A 23185-nucleotide genomic window follows, 5' to 3' on the forward strand; every position below is an offset into this window, starting at 1 on the left:
TATGGCTAGGACTCCAGTGCTATGTCAAAAAGAATTAGTAAAAATGGGTATTCTTTTCTTGTACTGGATCTTGGAAGGAAAGCTTTCAGTTGTTCTCCATGGATTATGATGTTAGCTATGTACTTTTTATGCATGATCTTTACTGTGCTGAGATAATCTTCCTCTATACCTATTTTGTTGGAATAGTTTTCATAAATAGATGCTGAACTTTGTCACTTGCCTTTTGTGCATCAGTTGAGATAATTCTGTTTCTAAAATAATTTTGTTAATATTTGGTATCATATTGATTGATTTGTGTATGTTGAACTATCCTTGCATTCCAGAGATAAATCTCTCTTTGTTTATGGCATATAATACATTTAATGCTCTGTTGAATTAGGTTTGCTAGTATTATGTTCAGGATTTTTGCATATATGATCATCAGAAATATTGGCCTGTAATTTTATTCTCTTACAGTATCTTTGATTTTGAAATTAGGGGATCCTGACCTTACAAAATGAGCTTTTAAGTGCTACTGCTTCTTCTATTTTTTGGAAGAGCTTAAGAAGAATTGGTATCAATTCCTCTTTCAATGTTTGGTAGAATTCATCTGTGAACCTGTTAGTCCATGGGCATATTGGGGGTAGGGAGAGTGATTACTGATTCAATCTCCTTATTTTATTTTTTTATTTTACTGTTCAAATTATCTATTTCTTTTTCAGTATTGGCAGATTGTTTATTGGAATTTATCCATTCCTTCTAGGCTCTGCAGTTTGCTGGGGTATAATTGTTCATAGTAGTCCTTAATGATCCTTTGTATTTTTTAGGCATTCATTGTAATGTGTCCTCTTTCATGTCTAATTATATTACATTTGTTAATTTTTGGAGCCAGGGGCAGAAAGCTATGGTTTGAATACATATCCCAAAAGGTCATAGGTTGGAAACTTAATCCCAATGCAACAGTTTTGGGAGGTAGAGCCTAATGAATGGTGATATGGTTTGGCTTTGTCCCCACCCAAATCTCATCTTGAATTCTCACGTGTTGTGGGTGGGACCTGGTGGGAGGTAATTATATCACGGGGGTAGGTTTTTCCTGTACTGTTCTCGTGATGTGATAGTGAATAAGTCTCATGAGATCTGAGGGTTACTATAAGAGCTCCTGTAAGAGATCTCCGTTTGCCTGCCAACATCAATGTAAGAAGTGACTTGCTTATCTTAATGGGTTGCCCCTGAATTCCTTCCATTCCTTCTATTGCTTTGCTGCTTAGATATTTCCTTCACCAGATACCATAGTTTCTCACTCTTACATTCCTCATTCCATAAAATCTAAGAATATTGACACAATTCTCCCAGTCTTTGCAAAGGTGTAAAAAGGATGGCATTTACTTTAGTTTCTAATACCTTGTTTCTCATTTCCATCTGAGATCTCATGAAAATGACATATATATATACACACACACACACAAATATGTTATACATGTTATATATGTGTGTATATGTGTATATATACATATATAAATATATATATGTTCCTTTGATTTAACCTATTTATATAATCACCCTTTTGTATCTAGAGACAGTTCTAGACTTAAAGTCTATTTTGTCTTATATGAGCATAGCTACTACCAGCTTTCTTTTGGTTGCCATTTGCATGACATAACTTTCTTTAGCCCTTCATTTTCAAACTTTGTGTGTCTTTATATCTAAGGTGAGTCTCTTGTAAACAATAAATCACTGAATCTTGTTTTATTATTTTTTTCTCTAAATCTGTTCAGCCATACTATGCCTCTTGGTTGGTGATTTTAATTCATTTAAAGTAATTATTGACAGGAGAGGAATTACTAATGTCATTTTATTAATTGTTTTCTGTATATTTTGCAGTTCATTTCTCTCTCTCTCTCTGCTCTCTTAAAGTCTACTTTTTAATTCTATGGGTTATTTATAGTTCTTTGCTTTGATTTTACCTTCTTATCTTTTGTGTGTATATTATGAGTATTTTTTGTGATTAGCTCAAAACTTGCATAAAATAGCCTGTGGTTACAACAATCTTTTTTAAATTAATAGCAACTTTAATTGAATACAAAATCTCTACACTTTTACTCCCTCCTTTACCTTTACCTCGCCTAATTTGTGTTTTTGTAGTCAGTTTCTTTTTATATTGTGTACTCATTAACAGTTTTGTATCTCTAACCTTTACATTAGAATTAAAAGTAATTAATTCAGTACAATCATAACGTACTTTAACTTGCATTTCTCTATATGTTTACCTTAACCAGTAACATTTATACTTTCATATGCTTTTGTGTTGCTATTCAGCATTTTTTTTTTTAATTTTAAGAACTCCCTCATGCATTTCTTTTAAGGCTGGTCTATTGTTGATAAACTCCTTCAATTTTTACTTGTCAGACTTTATTCCTTCTTCACTTTTAAAGAGTAATTTTGTTGGATATATTGTTCTTGATAGCCAGTTATTTTCTTTCAATACTTTAAATATATCATCTCGCTCTGGGTCTGCAAGGTTTCTGCTGAGAAATCTACTAATAGTCTTACAGGGGTTCCCTTTCACATAATGAGTTGGTTTTTTTCTTGTGGCTTTCAAGTTTCTTGTCCTTGAATTTTGACAGTTTGTCTCAGTGTGAGGTTTTTGGGTTGATCCTATTTGAGAACTTTTGAGCTTCATGAATTTGGATGCCATTTCCCTCATGAGATTTGAGAATTTTTCAGCTGTTTTTTATTTAAATATGCTGTCTATTAGTTTCTTTTATTCTTCTTGTTTTTTTTCCAGGGGACTCCCATAATGTATAAACTGTCCTACTTTATGGTATCCCATAGATCTGATAGGCTTTCTCCACTATTTTTCATTTTTCTGTCCTCTGGTTAAGATCAAAAGACTTGTCTTTGAATTTTCAGATTCTTTCTTCTGTTTGATCAAGTCTGCTATTGAAGCACTCTATTTTATTTTTCATCTTATTCTTCATCTCTAGAACTTTTGTGAGACTCTTTTTTACTTCTTTATTTTTACCTTTTAATTGAACTTTTAGTTTACCTTTTTATTGAACTTTTCATTTTTTCATGTATTGTTCTCCTGATTATTGTCAAGTTATGTATCTATGTTTGCTTGTAGCTTGATGAGCTTCTTTAAAATAATTATTTTAAATTCCTTTTCAGACAACTGATAACTCTCCATTTCTTTGTTGTCAGTTACTAGAAAACTGTTGTGTTACATTTGTGGTGTTTTCTTGATTTTTCATATTCTTGTAGACATGCATTGATGTCTGCACATTTGAGGAAATGATCCCCTCTTCCAAACTTTATGTACTGGCTTCAGTAAAAAAAGACCTCGTCTGTGGGAAGGTATGAAGCCATCATACCTGGGCTATGGTAGCTTCTTCTCTGAAGGGACACAATAGCTATTCCAGCTCCAGGAGTGGACAGTAATTAGACTCCAAGTAGTTCCATCAGCTAAGGTCAGCATTGGTGAAGATTACAGCTTTTGTAGTAGACATGGCTGAGGATGTCTGCGAAGGCAGCAATGGCTTGCAGCATCCCCAGTCATGAAAGCTTTTGAAGTCCTCCTGCTTTCCTTTCATCCACAGGAGAAGTTGTGATGGAGGAGATCCTTCTTGGTGCCTGTGTCTGAAGTGTGAACATACATAGAACACTAGTGGCACTGGGGTCTGGAATGCAGATTCACATGGCATGGCTATGGATTTAGATATGGATGCAAATGCACATGACCAAGACATTTCATTTTTAAAATTTATTTATATCAAGAAGTCACTTTATTCCCTCTCAAACTTGAATATCCAACATAATTAAGGTGAAAAATGAATTAAATATAAAAAGTAAAATTATAACTAGGGAGTGAAATATTGATTATTTGCATTGCAATAATACACTGACATCTTTCAAACAATACAAGGAATAGCAAAAGCCAAACTTGAGATTCTGTTTTAGAAAAGTTAAAATTTTTATGATAATAAAAGAAAAACAGAAAAATTGACTGTCATGAAAAATGATAAATAAAAATGTATACAAGGACAGTAACATGAGATTTTATGTTTATTGTAAGAACGTTCATTCAATATTTATAAAAGCAACAATAATAACACAGATTCCCTACAAAATGTGAGGTTCTCTTGTAAGTGCTTTGTATACTTTAACTGATTGTCTTTTTACATGAATAACATTTAAGACTGATATTGCAAACATCATTACTTCATAGATAAGAAAATTGAGGCAGAGCATAGTTGAGCAACTGGTTTACTTTCGTAGTGTCAGTAAGTGGTAGAACTAGAATTCTACTGCACAATTCATGATCTTAATCAGTACTTTATACCATCTACTTAGCAGATACCAAGCAATGTTTTGGATGTCAAAGGCATATCAGTGACCAAGGAAGAAGAAACTGCTTTTCTCAGAGGTCTTAATTAGAATTATTTAAGTTAAAAACTATGTTTATATACTGATAAATTCTATGAAATAAATTTCATGGCTATACATAGAGAATATTGCAAATGTAATTGGCATTTAGTTTTAAATATTTTTTCTGTGTTCTCTCAGTTGTTTCCATTTTAATACTAACCAATGTCATTATATTATCTGAATCTCTGCTGTTAGGCATGAGACAAAATAGCATGTGAAAAAACACATTATCACTATCCAGTAATTCCATTTCCAGGGGTCATTTTTCCTTTGTTTGTACTGATTTAAATGAAATTAGAAACAATGTGTATACCTAAACATCAGGAATTTGAATTATAGTTCTGACTTTAACTGTATCCATTTGAATAGTTTTTTTTTTTCTTAAAGAGATAGACAAGAATGACTAGACTAGGTATCAGGAAACTTCTATAAAAGTCCAGCTAGTAAATATTTTCAGCTTTATGAACCAGATGGTCTCTGTCACAACTACTTTCCCATTGTGGAGTGAAAACAATCATAGACAATATGTAAACAAATGAGTTTGGCCATTTTCCAATTAAAATTTATTCATGGACACTGAAAATTGATTTCTTATAATTTACACAATATTATTCTTTTTCAATGTTTTACAACCATTCGAAAATGTAAAAACAATTTTTAGCCTGCAGGTCTGATAAAAACAGAAATAAGGAGCAAAAAAAGTATGAAATATTCTTTGGAAAGTGGACAGTTTTGAGTAGTCAGAAATTAGTGTTGGCAAGTAAGGAAAAGTGGTATGTAAAAATCCTTTATTCTAAATGGAATATTTACTTGGATGAAGTAAATATATTTTACTCTGGAAATAGAAAGCTGATAACAAGAAAGGAAGGAGGCAAACCTACTCCAAAGAGGAGCTATAATGCCCATCCAGTGAAATTTACTTTTTCCCTAAGTCATTCCGCTATTCACTAGCTTTGTAACCATAGGCAATTTCCTTTTCCTCCTTGCCTAATTAGCTCAACCATAATAGTAACTTATAATGTCGTTGTGAGGTTTAAATGAATTAATACACGCAAACAACATAAAACTGGTTTGCATAATCTTTCAGTAAATATTATTATTGTTATTGTTAATGTCATTTTTATCTTTTTAGATATAATACTGTCCAACTCCTTTAATGGTAATTGAACTGTGATTTAGGGAGGTGGAGTGTCCTGTCCACAGTAAGACTGACTAGGTGGCAATTTGTTGGAGACAGGAAGAGAATTATCACTCATTCTCTGTAAACTTCGTTTTCTTACTCATAATAATAAGGATATAAAGAAAAGACCACGTAAGTTCTGCTCCCTTCTCATACTGACATATTTTGATATGTGCACATTCAAAAATCACGTAAAAATAAAAAAGGAATGGGTACAGATGACTATAACATGATAATTACCATTAGAACTCAAGTAAATGGATTATTTTAAAAGGAGATGGACAGAACAATGGGTTTAGTATGCTTTTGTTATTTCTAAGAAAGAAACTAAATGAATAAATCCTTTTTATTGCCCTGACTTGCTTTGTTATATGCAAGAATGACAAATGGATATTGTTTCTGCCTTCTACATTTTTTTCAAGCACTTTTTAAACATGTTGAAATGCTTTTATTTTCCTTAAAACTCTCTCCTTTACCATAATAGAACTAAAATAATACATCTAGGACACAGCCTGTAATTTTGACACTTCTTCCATGACTGTAGAAAAAATGAAAAACACATGTACTTACAGTGTTAACCATGTGTGGCTGAGGAGGTCAAATTTCATGATGCTAGAAGCAGCATAAAGAAATCAGTAAGTCCATCTTCACAGAGATTCTTTTCAGTGTAACATTTTAAAAGTCTCACATTGATGGGATTATAGTGTGTTTGGATTATTAAAGCAGAATATTGGTTCTCTACAGCAAATGGAACACACTTGAATAAACAAAAGACAAAGACATGGTTAGAATTGTATAGATTTATCTTTTTAAATTTAATACTATAACAAGCGTTTGCTAAAAGTATTTTAATACTTCTCAGCATACATAAAGTAAATGAAATAGAAACTTCTAGTCATATATGAGCATTTCATTTCATTTAAAAATGAACATTTATTGAAACTTTTGAAAACAAGTATTCTCAGAGCATGTTTCCTGCTTTGTAAAATGATCATGTATAGACACATTGGATTATTTAGTTTGCATTCACTCTCTTCTCAGCCTAGCTCAGTATCCTTAATTTTGCTTTTCCCTTTTATTTTAGTTGGGGGGATAATTAATTACTGCAGTCCGTTGTCATTTATGCCCTTAGCTGAAGCCAAACCAAATTAGATTTTGATACCTCTGACTTCAGAGGGCCAAGAGCCCTATGGAAGTGATTGTGAGGAATAAGTATGAATGAAGAGAAAATCCATTCTGTACAAAGTACCAAGAAGTTCTTTGTAATAATCAATACCTGCAGTAAATTCTATTTGCTGTTTTCACTGTGAGACACCTATTTCAATTTTTGAATAGCATTTTGCTGTGTTCTTCAAGGAGGTGAGAAGTTATTAACAATGGCATCTTCCTTGGTAATGGAGATTTTGCCATATTTTCTTCATGAAATTTAAAACTTTTAACTCAATTACTGCCAATACTCAACACTGAATTATTGCAGTTGCTTTACAATTCCCTGTCCCTGCAAAGGACATGAACTCATCCTTTTTTATGGCTGCATAGTATTCCATGGTGTATATGTGCCACATTTTCTCTATCCAGTCTGTCATTGATAGGCATTTGGGTCGGTTCCAAGTCTTTGCTATTGTAAACCGTGCCAAATATAAACATATGTGTTCATATGTCTTTATAATTGAATGATTTATAATCCTTTGGGTATATATCCAGTAATGGGATTGTTGGATCAAATGGTATTTCTAGGTCTATATCCTTGAGGAATCACCACACTGTCTTCCACAATGGTTAACTAATTTAGACCCCCACCAACAATGTAAAAGTGTTCCTATTTCTCCACATCCTCTCCAGCATCTGTTGTCTCCTGATTTTTTAATGATCGCCATTCTAACTGGCATGAGATGGTATCTCAATGTGGTTTTAATTTTCATTTCTCTAATGATAAGTGATGATGAGCTTTTTTTCATGTGTTTATTGGTTGCATAAATGTCTTCTTTTGAGAAGTGTCTATTCATATCCCTCACCCACTTTTTGATGGGTTGTTTTTTTCTTGTAAATTTGTTAACTTCCTTGTTGATTCTGGATATTAGCCCTTTGTCTGATTGGTAGATTGCAAAAAATTTTTCCCATTCTGTTGGTTGCCAGTTTGCTCTAATGATAGTTTCTTTTGCTGTACAGAAGCTGTTAAGTTTAATTAGATCCCATTTGTCTATTTTGGCTTTTGTTTCCATTGCTTTTGGTATTCATTATTAGGGAACTATGTAGATGGTCAAAATAAATGAAAATAAAGCATTATCAAGCATCAGAAAATGTATTGACTGAAATACTGATTAAATAAAAAGAAGAGATATGTTAGTACAAAGTGGTAATTTTCATTAGAATTATATATTAATAACAATGACAAAGTATAGCTATTGTGAAGTTGCTGTTGTTGAAAATCTAAATCTAAGTTAAAATAGCATAAGCATCTCCTGCAAAAACAAAAACAAAAAACATTCTACGTAAGCATACACTTGAATTTCTTTTTTTTGGCTATTGGAATTGTTCTGTTTTAAACTTAAAACTGAAAATAACAGTTTTGCATTCCAATTATTGTTCTAGGAAGGTTTTCAAAAAATCTTTAAATATTTTAAGAGGATTTTTTAATCATTAGAAACTAGCTGAACTTGAATCCCATGTGTATTTAGATATAAACAAAACCAGTTTAGATGTAAAATTTGGAAGTAGCCAAATTAATGTACTTTTCATATGATGTATTTTCAATTAAAAGGTCACCAGAAACTTACTGATAGTGGTGAATTTAAATTTTAGCACTTAGTTGATTGATCTATATAGGAATTGGGAGTACTAGTGAGCCAAATTTGGGGTAGCAAGTTTAAAAATAAAGAAATGTAGAGTATTCTTATTCATCCAATAAATATTAGTTGACTGAATAGAAGTATTGCATGTAGTAAAAATTCTAAATAACCACAAAATGAAACTGTTGCACTCACCTCAAAGCTATTTGGTTATTCATTATGATAAATGACTTTATTCATTAAATTATTAAACTTTTATTTTACCTGAACTAAGATATATTCTCACAATGCAAATCTCTGATTCCCACCTCAAAACAGTATGATTATTCACTGGAGCAGTTGAGTTTCACAAGCCTTCAGAATCTGCCCATGCTTAATGAAAACCATTTAAATTGAAGTTGTATGCAAGCTGATCAAACTGCACAGACTACATGAAGTTGCTCTCCATGGGTTTTAACATGCTTCAGTTTAAATAAGTATTTCAACCTTTATGGTTTCCCAATTAATATATAGCAACACAAATGCAAACTATTGTGACTGAAGAGTTACTTAACTGTAAATTGTAAATCCCTACTGCCTTACTAGTTCCTTTGTTGTTGTTTGTGTGTGTATGTTGCAACTTCATTGTAATCTAAGCATGGAATTCAGCTGGAAGTAGACTAAGCATCTGTGTAGAAGCAAATTATGTGTTGGTGTATGAGACTTCGGTTAAGTGTCACCCTCGGAATTGTTAATTGAATTTGGGATAAAAATAGATGAAAATAATCTTTGTTAATTAGATGTGGGCACTAACTGGAAGTTGTTAAATAAGTAAAGACAAATATTAATTTAAAAACATAAGGATGAAAATCCCTGTAGATATAGCATGAAAGATTTTATGTAGATGTATTTTATTTTTAAAAGTAAGTTAAATTTTTTCAGGATAAATTTATATGCCTATGCTATATAAGAGTTATAAATAAAAATAATTGATAAGGTAAAAACCAAGACTTTTTTATTTCTGGGAATAAATGAAGACATCTTTTAAATGTTTTTGAAAACAACTTCTAAATTGTTTGCCAACTCAGGGTAGGAAAATCCCCTGCCATCAGACCACAGACTTCTAGTCCTGGCCTTGATAAATATTTGGATTGTGTATCAATGAATCATTTCATTGATTACCAAAAGGCATTATAGCATAGTATTTTTTAAATGTTTTGAAGGAATCAGACGTGAATCAGAAATCTCTCTGTTTTGTCTTTTTCTGTATGACTTCAAGTATATTACATATTTTCCCTATGCCAGTTTTCTCATTTGTAAAATAAAAATAAAAATACCCAATTTACAAGGTTATTGGAAAGATTAAGTGAGATAATATATGTAAATTGCTTTATATCACATGGGGCATATGTTCAAGACATAGCTATTATTATTGCTAAAAGTTCTTAATTAGAAATTTAATTTCTCAACTCCCATTTCTTCGTGTATGTTAATATTTCAGAAAGATAAAGAAAGGAAAGTGAAGTGAAAACTAAATTAATTTGCATTCCTTTTCTTTTTTCCTTAGATAATTCTATTGGCAGAAATCAGTTTCTTAGATACTCTTAGAATTCCATTTTTCTGTCCACAAACACTGATTCCTCCTAAATCTAAAGCACATAAACAATGTGCCTCAAAGCATGTAAGTCATATTACCTAAGCTGCAATATACTTGCGAATATGTTTTAATAATATATTTTAAGACATGAAATTGGCTATTAATTTGAATTTACAAAACATCTCTTAATGATTTTCATTAAACCGCCCTTCCATGATCCTTCTTCTACCCTCCTTTACAGTTGCTTATGCTTTCTACTTTATCTGCCTCCTCACTCTAGAGCAGTGACTTTAAGCCATTGCAGTATTTCCCATTCTTTTATTTCCCCAATGAGCTCTTCCAGGAATCTTTTTTAACCTTGAATCCTGTAATATGAACATTTAGAAGGCCTTCAAGTTCATATAGACCTCTATGTGGTTAACTAATCTTCTTCTCCATATATAAATCCTGTGTACGTTTCTATTCAATTTTTCCAACTCTTTATAGGCTTTTTTTTTTTCATTTATATAGTCTGTCATCATTTGACATTCTACAGATATTTCTAGAGTGCCTCCTATTTGTCAGCCAATGTCCTAAAAACTGGGAGTAAATAATGAATCAGATACAGTTTCTAGTCTCAAGGCAGTGTGTCAAAATGATTGGTGAGAAAACTAACATCCGGTTATGATAGAGTAATAATTTGCATGACGTGAGTTACTGGAGAATACTAAGGAATTATGTAACTCCTTGGGAAGATATGGTCCCAGAATTCATCTGAAAGACTTAAAAGACTAAGTGACTAAGAGGCAGTTAAAGAGGAGGAAAGGTAACTCAGGTGAATATAAAAACTCACAGCCAAGACGGAACTTTTTATGTGTGGGATGCAAGCCTTTCAGTAAGCTAGATCAAGCAATATAAATAGAAAGATCAAACTAAATAGGCAAGTGGAAGTCAATTCATTATTGTCAAAGTCAGTTCATTATTGTCATTATCATTATATAACAAGTGTTTAATGTACATCAAATTTGACTAAGCATTTTACAGAGCAAATACAAGATAAGGTAGACCTTATTATCCCTCCATTTGAAATAAGAAGAACCTGAACTTGAGGTTAAGATCTTACAACCCACAACAATTACACAGGCCAGGACTCATCCTCAGTCTTTCAAGCATATTTAAGGAATATTATACTTCCAGAAATCACCTCTCAAACTACTTGTACCCAGTTACTATTAGGCTGGTACAAAAGCAATTGTGGTTTTTGCCATTAAATATAATAGTCTCAGGGTCTGTTTTCAAGAAATCTCAAACCTGGAAAGAAAGGATAATATAGAAGCAAAGTTTTTGAAAAGAAGCAAATTTATATAATGTGCTTAGCACAGTTTCTGGCACATTATAAGAGCGCAATAAATTGCTAATTTGCTATTGTAGTCTTACTGCTTCCTTTTCCTTTTTTTTTCTTTTCCTCCTTAAGAATGTAATCTCGACAAGAAAAGAAAACTGTCTGCATTTTTTCCCAGGAGTGTTTGATACTTAGAACAGTGATCAAATATTTGTTGAATAAATATATTAATATTTCTTAAACCTTTGAGAAATTCTAAAATTTGGGAATATAAAGATATTTAATAGCCTTTTTTTCTCCCAAATCACACTTTCTTCATGATAACATGTTGCCTTAAGTTTTCAGGACCTCACTTTGCACTGATTTTTTTAGCTCTCTTTTACAAAGGACATTTTACATCATTTAAGGAACTCCCAAAAATATTTTCATAAATCTCAACATTTGTTTTTTATTTATTTATTATACTTTAAATTCTGGGGTGCATGTACAGAATGTGTAGGTTTCTTACATAGGTATACATGTGCCATGGTGGTTTGCTGCATCCATCACCCCGACATCTACATTAGGTATTTCTACTAATGCTATCCCTCCCCTAACTCCCACTCCCCTGCTATCCCTCCCCTTGACCCCCATCCCCCAACAGACACTGGTATGTGATGTTCCCCTCCCTGTGTCCATGTGTTTTCATTGTTCAACACCTACTTATGAGTGAGAACATGCAGTGTTTGGTTTTCTGTTCTTGTGTCAGTTTTCTGAGAATAATGGTTTCCAGCTTCATTCATGTCCTTGCAAATAACATGAACTCATCCTTTTTTATGACTGCATAGTATTATATGGTGTATATGTGCCACATTTTCTTTTTCCAGTAATTACTTACATTTTCTGGAATGTTCTTCTCCCAGATACCCACATTACTTGTTCCCTCTTGTCTTCAAGTCCATACTCAGAAATCACCTAATTTGTAATTAGATTATACTTCACAGCATCCCTCACTTGGTTTTATTTTCTTTTCTGTTATCACCATTTAAAACTATGATCTACTTATTTTTGTTTATAATATTTTTCCAAATGAGAATGCAGTTTCCATTAGGAAAGATTTCTACCTTTTTCCCCCATTGTATTTCCCTAATGCCTGGTATGTCATCAGTGCTGAATGCATATTTTTGAAATAAATGAATCTCTCCAGGATAGTGATGAAAAACAGTTGTTCAAAGGCAAGAAGCTAGAAGAGGGTCTATTGCAAGACATGATAGTGTTCAAGCTGATAGAAAAAAAAAATGAGGGCTAAGGAATTTTGCAGACTGGAGACCCAACCACCAAGACTACCAGTAGTCTATTGTGTAGGGTCAGAGCTTGTCAGAGCCAAAATCAACCTGACAGGCAAAGATATGAATGAAACTTAGAAGATTTATTTGAAAATACACTATGTTTGGGAGTGCCTAGAAGGAATGGGTCAGGCTGTTATGAGCTATGAGCAACCAGAAAACACAAATAAAGATCAAGACAAAGCAATAAGTCAAAGAGAAAAGGCACACAGATGTCTGAGACTTAGTTGAAACACTTCTGCTCTGCTAGTCCTTCTTCATTCTTCCAACTTTTTCTAGGTACTTTTTGCCACAAGAATATTAAACAACTTACAGTGCTAGGAACACAAATTACTAGAAACACAAAATGCCTGTGATCTTCTATTCACCTAAAAAAAATTGTCTACCATTGTCTGTCTGGTAAATTCTTAGTCATTCTCCAAAATCCTCACTTAGATATTGCATGCTCTGTGTTGTCTTCCATGTTTCCTGCTGCATTTGCAAGGTCACTTTTAGTTGCAAGTGACAGAAAACCATTCGAAATGAGTTTGGACACAAAAGGGAAAATTTGGGGCTTGGTTCATATTACTAAAATGCCAAGGGTAGGAAAGATTTAAGGATGCCTAGAATCAGGGCCAGAAGCAACTTGTTAGGGCCGCATCTCTTCCATGTGTTTTCTGCATGAGTAGGAATTAATGGTAAAGAGTACCCCAGTCGCCCAAAGTAATTTACAGATTCAACACTATCCCCATCAAGCTACCAATGACCTTCTTCACAGAACTGGGGGGGAAAAAAAAAAAAGAGTACCCCAGTCATATTCTGTCAGCTTACCTTCCTTAGCAGATAGAGAAAATCGTTTCCCAAAGCTCAGCCAGAAATGTGTAAAGGAATAAAATTCTGACTTCCCTGGCTTGAATCTTGTGCCCACCCATTCGCCATGGGCTCTTGATTCTTTGATTGACAGTCTCTGTGGGATTAGAATAAGAAAGGAAAATTCTCCAGCGAAAATGTAAGATGTTATTATCAAAAGAAATGTGAAGGGATACCTAGAAGCAAATGTCAACAGACACTTGATAAATAATGATTGAACAATAAAACCAGCTGTGAAATGCTTATCTTGAACAGAGTTCCATGAGCCTTCAGTGGGTTGCTAACTCACTGAAAATATGTACAAAACTTAGCTTATATATGAATCTGTCCAGGGAGGTGTCTAATCTGAATGATGTACAAAGGATTCCAGCATAGGAGGATATCAGCCCTTGGAAATAAAATGTTTATGCTTCCTAGCCCAGCCCACGATTAACTTCTCCTGATTTAATAGACCTCAAATATCAAAGCAAAGCCATTTGAGCCAATGTTACAGAGTAGGAAGTATAAGGATATGGAATTACGTTTTATTTGACGCTTACTTTTTAGTATATCTGTGCTGTTGTGACAAAATGTCTGGGACTGCATAATTTATAAACAATAGAAATATGTTTATCACAGTTCTGGGGGCAGGAAAGTCCCATATCAAGGCATCAGCAGACTTGGTGTCTGATAAGGACTGCCCTCTACTTCCAATATGGCACCCTGAACATTGTGTCCTCACATGGCGGAAGATGGATGGCAAAAGGCTTACTTAGCTAGTTCCCTTGAGGCCTTTTATATCAGTACTAATTCCATTTATTAGGGAAGAGCCTTCATGATGTAATCATATCCTAAAGACCTCAGCTTTCAATACTACATCGTGCCCTAGGTTTCAACATATAAATGTTGGGGACTGGAGGAGGGCATACATTCAAACCGTAGCAGTTCTCCTCATTAATCTGTCTTTATTTGTTAAATATGAATCATACCCCTTTTCCAGATAAAAATAGTTTAGCACAGTGCTTGTACATAGTGGGTTTTTCAGTACAGTTATATAAGAACTGGGTAAACAACAGGACTTGTACATAAGTGGTTCCTCCTACTCAACATGTAATCTTATTTGGAGTAGTGTCTTAGTTTGTTTTGTGTTGCTATAACAGAATATCACAGACTGTGTAATTTTTAAAGAAAATGAATTTATTTCTGAAAGTTCTGGAGGCTGGGAAGTCCAAGGCATGACAGTGGCATCTGGAATGAGCTTTTAAGATGCCTTATGCCATAGTAGAAGGATGGAATAGCATAAAATCATGTGAGATGAGAAAGAGAGAGAATGAGGGACAAACTCTATCTCTTTTATCTGGAACCCACTCCAATGATAAATAACCCACTCCAGAGATAACAACCTTAATCCATTTATGAGGACAGAGTCCCCATGCCCTAAAAACCTGTTAAAGGTCCCACCTCTTAATACCATCACAAAGGCAATTACATTTCAACGTAAGTTTTGGAGGGAACATTTAAACCATAGCAAGTAGGTCATGTTGTTTAGCAGTGAGGTATCCAGACCTACATTAATTTTCTTGGAGGCAAATTGCTTGGGTCCCTTCTTTGACAATATTCCATCTCAGTGAGAGGGTAGGGAATGTTTTGAGACCATCATCTACTTTTCATTCTATTTACTGTCCCAAGCTGGTTCCCTAGCTATCTCTTGTCTTCACTTCTCAAACCAGCTAAGAGAATTTCCTAAAGAAGTCTGTGCTACCTTAGGCTTCAGTGATTTCTAGGTGACCTCTTTACTCTTTAAAACAGATTGAAGAAAAACCTTAACCCCAAAAGGTGAATTTTTAAAAGAGAGCTACTAACTTTCCTCCTTTCCCCAGTGTGAAAAATAATCCACTTATTAACACCCATACTTAAATTAGGTGCTGAAGCTTTGCTTTCACAACTACCCAGGATAATTTATTGTTGGGGGAAAATAGCATATTAGAGTGATAGAGAGTATAAAATATGTCACATTCATTCTTCTGTTTCAAGAACCAACGTTTTTAGACTTGATTCATTTTTACAAAACAAAGGTTGCATGTTGAAAATTATGTCTTTTTTGGAATTAATTGTCATGTATAAACTTTGTATCAAACTTGAAGTTTAGAATTTTAAAAATCATAGTGGCTCAATTATATCTGTACAATTTTTTCTGAACGAATTTGATTTTTTGATTATTCTTTAATGAGGACATTAATTCATCTTTTCACTGATTCATTCAATAAACTTTTGAATGGCCTGCTTTATTTCAGGCACTAGGACATATTTGAAAGTTATCTGTTTATTAAGCAAACATAAGCTAATCTGTAAGCTGAGAGTTAAATTTCTTCTTTAAATATTTTTTTCAATGTCTCCCTTCACTTCTGGGTAGATTCATAATAGAAGACAAAGCATATAATTTTTAAATGTCCTGGTACTTTGTATTAGCATGTCTGTTAGTCATAGGTGTTCTTAGTGGAATGTCAACAAATGATACTTGACTATTTTAAAATTTTTAATTCATAATAAAATCTCAATATGTATCAATTGTAACATAATATTTCTGCAAAAAGTAACATGTTAAGAGTGTAATATTAAAATGATATTTCCAGGAGCTATTTTCTTCTTCTTGTCATTCCTTTGATGTAATCTATTTCCATATTGATTAATGAGAAAAGGATGTTACTGGAGTTTCATATGCACTCCAAATCTTTATCTTTTGTTATTTTTGAATTAATTAGGTTTAGATTATTTGCTTTCCCATATCCATTTATTATTTAATTCAACACATTTTTAGTGAATACTCTACACATAATAATTTGATGTGCTACTTCATATGAAAATGCAGTTTTTAATGAAGCATTCTTTTGAAATTTATTTTCTCAGGAGATATTATTAGGACTTGTGCTAGCTAAATAAATAAGCAAAATGAGGAAGTGGAGAAATAAAGTAATTGACTTTAATGAGTGCTACACGCAAGAAAATAAACAGGGATATATTGTAAAAAGTGTTTGATGACAAGACACATGCTCTCTGAGGAGTTGTATTTCAGCTGAGTTTTGAAAGCTGGGATTGTGCCCCCTGTGGTAGCTGAGGAAGAATGTTTCAGTCAGGAAGATCATCAAATTCCTCAGTTCTGTGTAAGAAAGAGTCAGTTATGTTTGAGAGATGGAAAGGAGACCAATGTGGCTGAAGCAAAGGGATCTTGTAGAATGGTATAGACCTTGTTAAGAAGTTTCAATTTAGGCTAAATAAATTGGGAAAACATATGTTTTTTTTTAAATTTAATTTAATTTAATTTAATTTTAAGATGGAGTCTCTCTCTGTCACCCAGGCTGAAGTGCAGTGGCACAATCTCAGCTCACTACAATCGCCACCTCCCAGGTTCAAGGGATTCTCCTGGCTCAGCCTCCTGAGTAGCTGAGATTACAGGCGTGTGCCACTATGTTGGCTAATTTTTGTATTTTTAGTAGAGATAGGTTTCACCAGTTGATCAGGCTGCCACGAACTCCTGACCTCAAGTGATCCTGCCACCTTGGCCTCCCAAAGTACTGAGATTACAGGCATGAGCCACCAAACCTGGCCAAACATTAGTTTTTTAGAAAGCTGAGGGGTTACACAATATAATTTAAGTTTGAAAGATGTATCTGGCTGCTTTGTAGATAATAGATTGTAGATGGACGAGAGTGAGGGAGCCAATTATTTGGTGATTACAGTTATACAAGAGAGAGAAGAACATATACCTAGTTGTTCTTCATATACCCTTACCAAAGGATATACCAATTGCTCAAATGCCAGAGATCATATAGCAAGATCAACTGATCTCATGAACACATAGTGGAAGATATGGCATTGAAGTAGGGCAGCAGGGCAAACACCCAGTTCCTTGTTACCTTTTTTTTTTAGTTAATGATTATTTGTCTTGTGACATGTTGGTCTCGTAATTTTCACATATAAGTTTAATATGATTCAGATATTATTGTGCATTAAATACTATGTACAGTTATTTCTCCAAGAACTAATATTGACTAATATCTGAGTTGATAATACAATAAAATATGCCATGAAATAATGTTACAGCATTAATATAATGTAAAATATTTTCAAAGTGATACATATATATATATATATATATATATGTAGAGAGAGAGCAAATATATTTTAAAACACCATTTTAAAAAGACTGGAATACTGTTTTTCACTCTGTATATTACTAGGATCACTTATGCTATAACTACCCAAAAATTTGTTTTTTAGTTGAAATAATTATGTCTTTAAAATTGAGCTGAAAGTTTACAAGAATTAACTGCTCTCTGAATTTGTGTTTGCAAATTAAATTTGGACTACGATACTAAAATAATGGACATTAAAATAATGAGATAAATTTAATAATACATGCTCATGACAGCATTACATAATAATTTTTAAGTCCAGTTATGTATCTGCTTATATTAAATTGCAAATGGGCTATCATTGTAGGAGAAATGATTGTGCTCATAATTAGTCTTTAACCTTCAATCTTTAATTTATGTTTTTTTTATATACTTTACAAATACAGACCAAAGAAACATTTTTATTGCATACTACAAATGAATTTAAAAAATAATTTCTGAATTAACAATATATGAATACGTGTATATCATTAATTTACAGACATTTCCAACTAGAATATATTTTCTTAGGTAAATTTCACAGTGCTTTAACTTCTTTTTAGTAGGAATTTTATGAATTTTTCTAATTATTCAAAATGCTGACCTATATTTAAAAATATATTTTGTGTAGTAATTCAGTAAAATGTAATGTTCACTTTCTGATTATTTGTTACTGTTCATTAGTTCTTAACCACATTAAAGTAAATTCATTTTCTTTTTTTATTTTATGCTCTATTTAGAGTTTAAAGGCATAGTGCTTTTATTTTGCAGATTGTTGCCTTGCGTGAACAAAATGTTCATATACAAAGAAAAATGGCATCAAGCGAGGGATCCACAGAGTCAGAACATCTTGAAGGGATGGAACCTGGCCAGAAAATCCATGAGAAGGTATGACACACACCACATACTCTTACGTGGAAATGTTTACTTTTTATATTATTTAAAAGGAAATATAAAAACCACATAATGAACATTTTTTAGTATATGTTGGATTCTTTGGTCAAAGGTTCAAGGTGTATGATGATTTCCCTTCTTATTTATTGTTCCCAGTTTGATTCTCTTAAATATATACATATGTGTATATGTTGTGTATATGCATATATGCATATTTAAATTTTCTACTTGCTTTTAATTGATTCTCTTAAAAGTATTTCAATTAAATAGAATTGAATTTATAAGATATATAAAGTATTTAAAGTACATATAAAATTTGTGTGTGTGTGTATATATGTGGCATATATATATAAGTACATATATATGCAGGACTATTTTAAGTACAGAACAACACTTTTGAATTGTAAGTGATATTACATACAATTGGTGACTAATTTGTTGTTTGTGACTGCAAAAATTGTTGGTAATCTTCGATTAGTATTTTTCTTGCATTGTTTGAGGCCTCAGCAGTACTCTTGTTAATGAGAGTTATATAAAAGATACTTGAAGTCAGGACTTTGATCATTTTTTATAATCCAGTGATTCTCCCTTTGGGTGAGGTTTAGGCCCATACAAAGGAAATTAGCACTCTGTTGCTCCACTAGCAAGAGACAAAAGGTTTCTTGCTGGAATACTTCTTTCCAACACAAGAGGAAAAAGGTAAGTTATTGGTAGGTTCAGAATCAGATGAAAATTACAGGGGCATTCATACATCCTGTGTTGGAAACTTGGGAGAATCATTTGCCTGTAACAAGTTATATCTTTGAATTGTTAAGCTCCTAAATGAAGACCACATGAATCAGGTAGCTAAATTGGTGTAATTGAAAATGTCAAGAGTTTCTAAAACCTAGTGATTAAGAAATGAGTGACTGGACGTTAAAATACATAGCACTAGTAGAAAAAAATAGAGGAACTTCTTATGTTTCTTCCTTCAAATAGAAAAGCAAAAGAAAGTAAGCAAATCAGATGAATTTCCAGAATGGTGGCTGACAAATGAACGTATCTTCATTTAAGACCACGAATTTAGCTTTTATCCATGTATTTTATAGAAATCTTAAGCTAAATATAAAACATAAACTACAATTTGATGTATTTCATCAGCTGTATCTGAGATTAGAATAAAATTATTTCTCTTTCCTTCAACTAAATAAGCTGATATTGCTTCAGTAGATACACCAAGTTCTTTAATAAGGTGTTTGCACTCAGCACTCCATTTAGGAAACCAACATGTAATTTGATACTGCTCTTTGATTTTAATGGTGTCATTAGTAGTATACCTCTCCTCAGAGAATTATAGAACCACAACTGGTTGGTTATAACAATAGATTTTATGGTCATCTAGTCTTTTTCATAGAAGGCTATAAATTATCATTTTCTTTAATAATGCTGTATTTATGCTAATCTAGTCCAGAAATGAAAAAATATGCCTTTTGCAGACATGAACGACTTGAGATTTTGTTTATCCTCGAACAGATTATTTCATACTTAAAGCATTCTTCTTCTGGAGGAGGAGGGCAGAGAATGCTCATACATATATATTTTTCAAATATTCTTTCATCAAGATAATGTTAGCAGCAGCAAATCCATACAGATCTGCAACAATCTCAATTCTTGCTTTCTCAGAAGAATTCGACCAAGGGGGATGAAGCATAGGGAGAGACCAAGGCAAGTTTTAGAGCAGGAAAGTTTTAAGGCAGAAAAAAAAAAAAGGAAATAAATTACAGTTAAAAAAGGGCCAAATGGGCAACTTGAGAGATTCAAGTATGCAATTTGACCTCTGACTCGGGGTTTTATGTACTGGCATGCTTCTGGGGTTGTTTACTTCTCCCTTGATTCTTCCCTTGGGGTGGGCTGTCTGCATGCACAGTGGCCTGTCAGCACTGCACAGCATGTTTACTGAAGTTGTATACATGCTCACTTGAGGCATTTTTCCCTTACTAGTTGAGTGTTCTTAGAGGAATGTGCTATTCATATACCAGTTAAACTCTGCCATTTTGCTTCTCGTTGTGCCTGCGTAAGCCCACTAGCCCAATTCCTGAGATCTTATCTGGAAGCTGCTGATCACCAGATTCAGGTGTTTTCTATTTATTAGAGATAATCTTCCCCTGGCACTGGTTGCAACCAATTATTGTTTTAGAGAGGTAGTTTAACAACCACCTGACCATCACATGATGGTTGCCTAACTACCTACTCTAACAATAAAACCTCTAAATATTTGAATATGCAGACATTGTAGAATGTAAGACAGTTTATTTCAGATTATTTTTCAGAAATTTGTTACAGAATTAGGATGAGGATTTATGCATATTTGATATTTGCCTCTACTGATCTTCACAGATATAAGTACACATATGGAGGATTTTGAGTCACTAGTGACCGAAAGCACTTGCCTTTAACTTTCTTTGACTTCCAATTCTTAGTGAAGGCATTTCAGCCAGTGCAGAAAAGAAATTGTATGCCAGTGCTAAGTCATTCACTTCTTGTGTTAGTGTAACTAAAGATTTTTAAACATTATGGTTACTGGTATTCATTTCTTTTTTTAGCATCCTTGAATTTCAAGAAGGGTGATTTCTAAATGCTTTAAATAATGATATATTATCTTAATATCATGCTCATATCCTTTAATGTGAACCTAAAATATGTATAATATGTCATATATAGTCTAAATTAAAAATGTATGTAAACTGTGTTTCAATTCACATTAATCCTGTGATTGATTTTTCAGGATGCTCCAGTAAAGTGTTGTAATAAGAAGTTTTATTTATGCCACGTTTATTTATTTTTATTTACATATTTTTGAGTCAGTCTGGGCTGTAGTGCAGTGACATGATTTTGGCTCACTGAAACCGCCTCCTGGGTTCAAGCAGTCCTCCCACCTGAGCCTTCCAAGTAGCTAAGAATACTGGCGCAAGCCACCATGCCTAGCTAATTCTCTTATTTTTTCTAGAGGCAGAGTTTCACCATGTTGCCCAGGCTAGTCTTGGACTCCTGAGCTCAAGTGATCCACCCACCTTGGCCTCCCAAAATGCTGAATTACAGGTGTGAATCACTATGCTCAGCTATACCACGTTTTTTTACCTGACATTTCTTGATAAAACATAAAACAGTATCCAGATTATTATTTTCATTGTCCTTATATAAATATTCCCAAGTTACACACATATAATATTATAGAGCATTTTTTTATCAAAATCATTTTCCATGACATGATTATTTGAGGTATATTAATGCCATAAAACAACATGTTGTCAGAGGATTGTAATTTAAAGCCTAATACTTAATTTTTTATTGAGAACTTTTAAAAAGGTATATTAAAACAAAAGAAAAGAGAATACTTATTTTGGCAGATTATCAATGATGACAGTAGTATTAGTTTGTAAATTGAAAAGTGGTTGATCAGGACAAAAATGTAAAACTATTGTTAGATACTAATAGAACTAAGAAAGTAATTTGTAAATCCTAGTCGTAAGGATTATCCTTTGTTTAGGGCTGTTATTTTACTTAAATTACACAGTCAGGGTAGGTTATTAGCCAACAGGAAATGTTTTATGTCAGTGGTTTGAGAACTCTGTGACAAAATAGTTAACAAAAATAGTCTCATAAAAAGCACACTCTGAAACAGGCCTTATTACTCATGGAAAATTCTGGTAATTATCAGCATTTTTAAATGAAAACAATAAAAAGAAAAAATACACTTAACTGAATGAAATCAGTTTAAATATTTCTGTGCCTTAAATTTAATTGATTGTTTTGGAAGAACATAAATATTCACAGGACAATAAAAATTTTCAGAACACTAAATTCCACCTTTTTAGAACCAGGCTCCCATAACTTTTTTCCTCTTTCTTTCTAGATGAAATTTGTGAATTTTCAAAACTAAACATGCTGCTCTTGTAAAGGAGATAATAATGCTCATGACTTGTATAAACTGTACTTCCAATTATTTTTTCAGCTGAAAATATTTGCTAACTGATGCAAATCAGTAGAATATTAGATATGGTAGGGATTCAGAAGATATAGTCTGTAATAAATTTGACAAGAATCTACATTGAGAAATAAGCATGCCCAAATTAATATCATAAAACTTGATAAACATTGTGGTAACAAAAATAATATTAGAGTTTAAAAACAAGGTTAATTAATCCTCATTGAGGGGTATCAGAGAGACAATACGGAATAGCAATTTCTTTGAAGTTCCCATCTCTGACAACTACTAGCTGTTTGACCCTTACCCTTTAACACCTCCGAGTTTTAGTTTCAGGTAAGATAGTCTTGCCAACTTACAGAGTTGTAAGAATAGAAACACTATATTCAAAGAATTTCATGATCTTAGGCATATTGTATACAAGCAATAAATGCTTTCTCTATTAATACTGTGTTTCCAATCAAATAAATATTTAGTGGCAACCTTATTAAAGGTGCTAGTAAATGGGCCCTGTTCCAGGTGGTGGGAATGTAATGATGAACAAGACAGTTGAGGTTACAGGTAATAAACGAATATATACAGTATAGAATGGCATAGATATGATCAAGGGACCCCTACAAGGTGAATGGTAAAGACATTAAAGAAGGAGATCTTTTTAAGATGGTCTCAGGGATTTCAAGCCTGAGACCTGAAAAAGTACAAGGAGTCAACCATATGGTAAAACTTTCACAA

General features: G+C 32.9%; 1 protein-coding gene across 22 annotated transcripts in view; it reads left to right on the plus strand.

Moving 5' to 3' along the window:
• PPFIA2 (PTPRF interacting protein alpha 2) overlaps positions 1-23185 on the plus strand; it is a 495144-nt gene that overhangs the window by 328963 nt on the left and 142996 nt on the right. For all 22 annotated transcript variants that reach the window (XM_064376927.1, XM_012442054.3, XM_064376925.1 and 19 more), the window contains one exon: positions 18367-18483. In XM_064376927.1, coding sequence (XP_064232997.1) covers positions 18367-18483 — 117 coding nt within the window. The remainder of the gene's footprint in view (positions 1-18366; positions 18484-23185) is intronic.

The sequence above is a fragment of the Aotus nancymaae genome, unplaced genomic scaffold, assembly GCF_030222135.1.
Source record: "Aotus nancymaae isolate 86718 unplaced genomic scaffold, 86718_ANA_hifiasm-v0.15.2.pri h1tg000016l, whole genome shotgun sequence".
In the NCBI taxonomy this organism is placed as follows: domain Eukaryota; kingdom Metazoa; phylum Chordata; class Mammalia; order Primates; family Aotidae; genus Aotus; species Aotus nancymaae.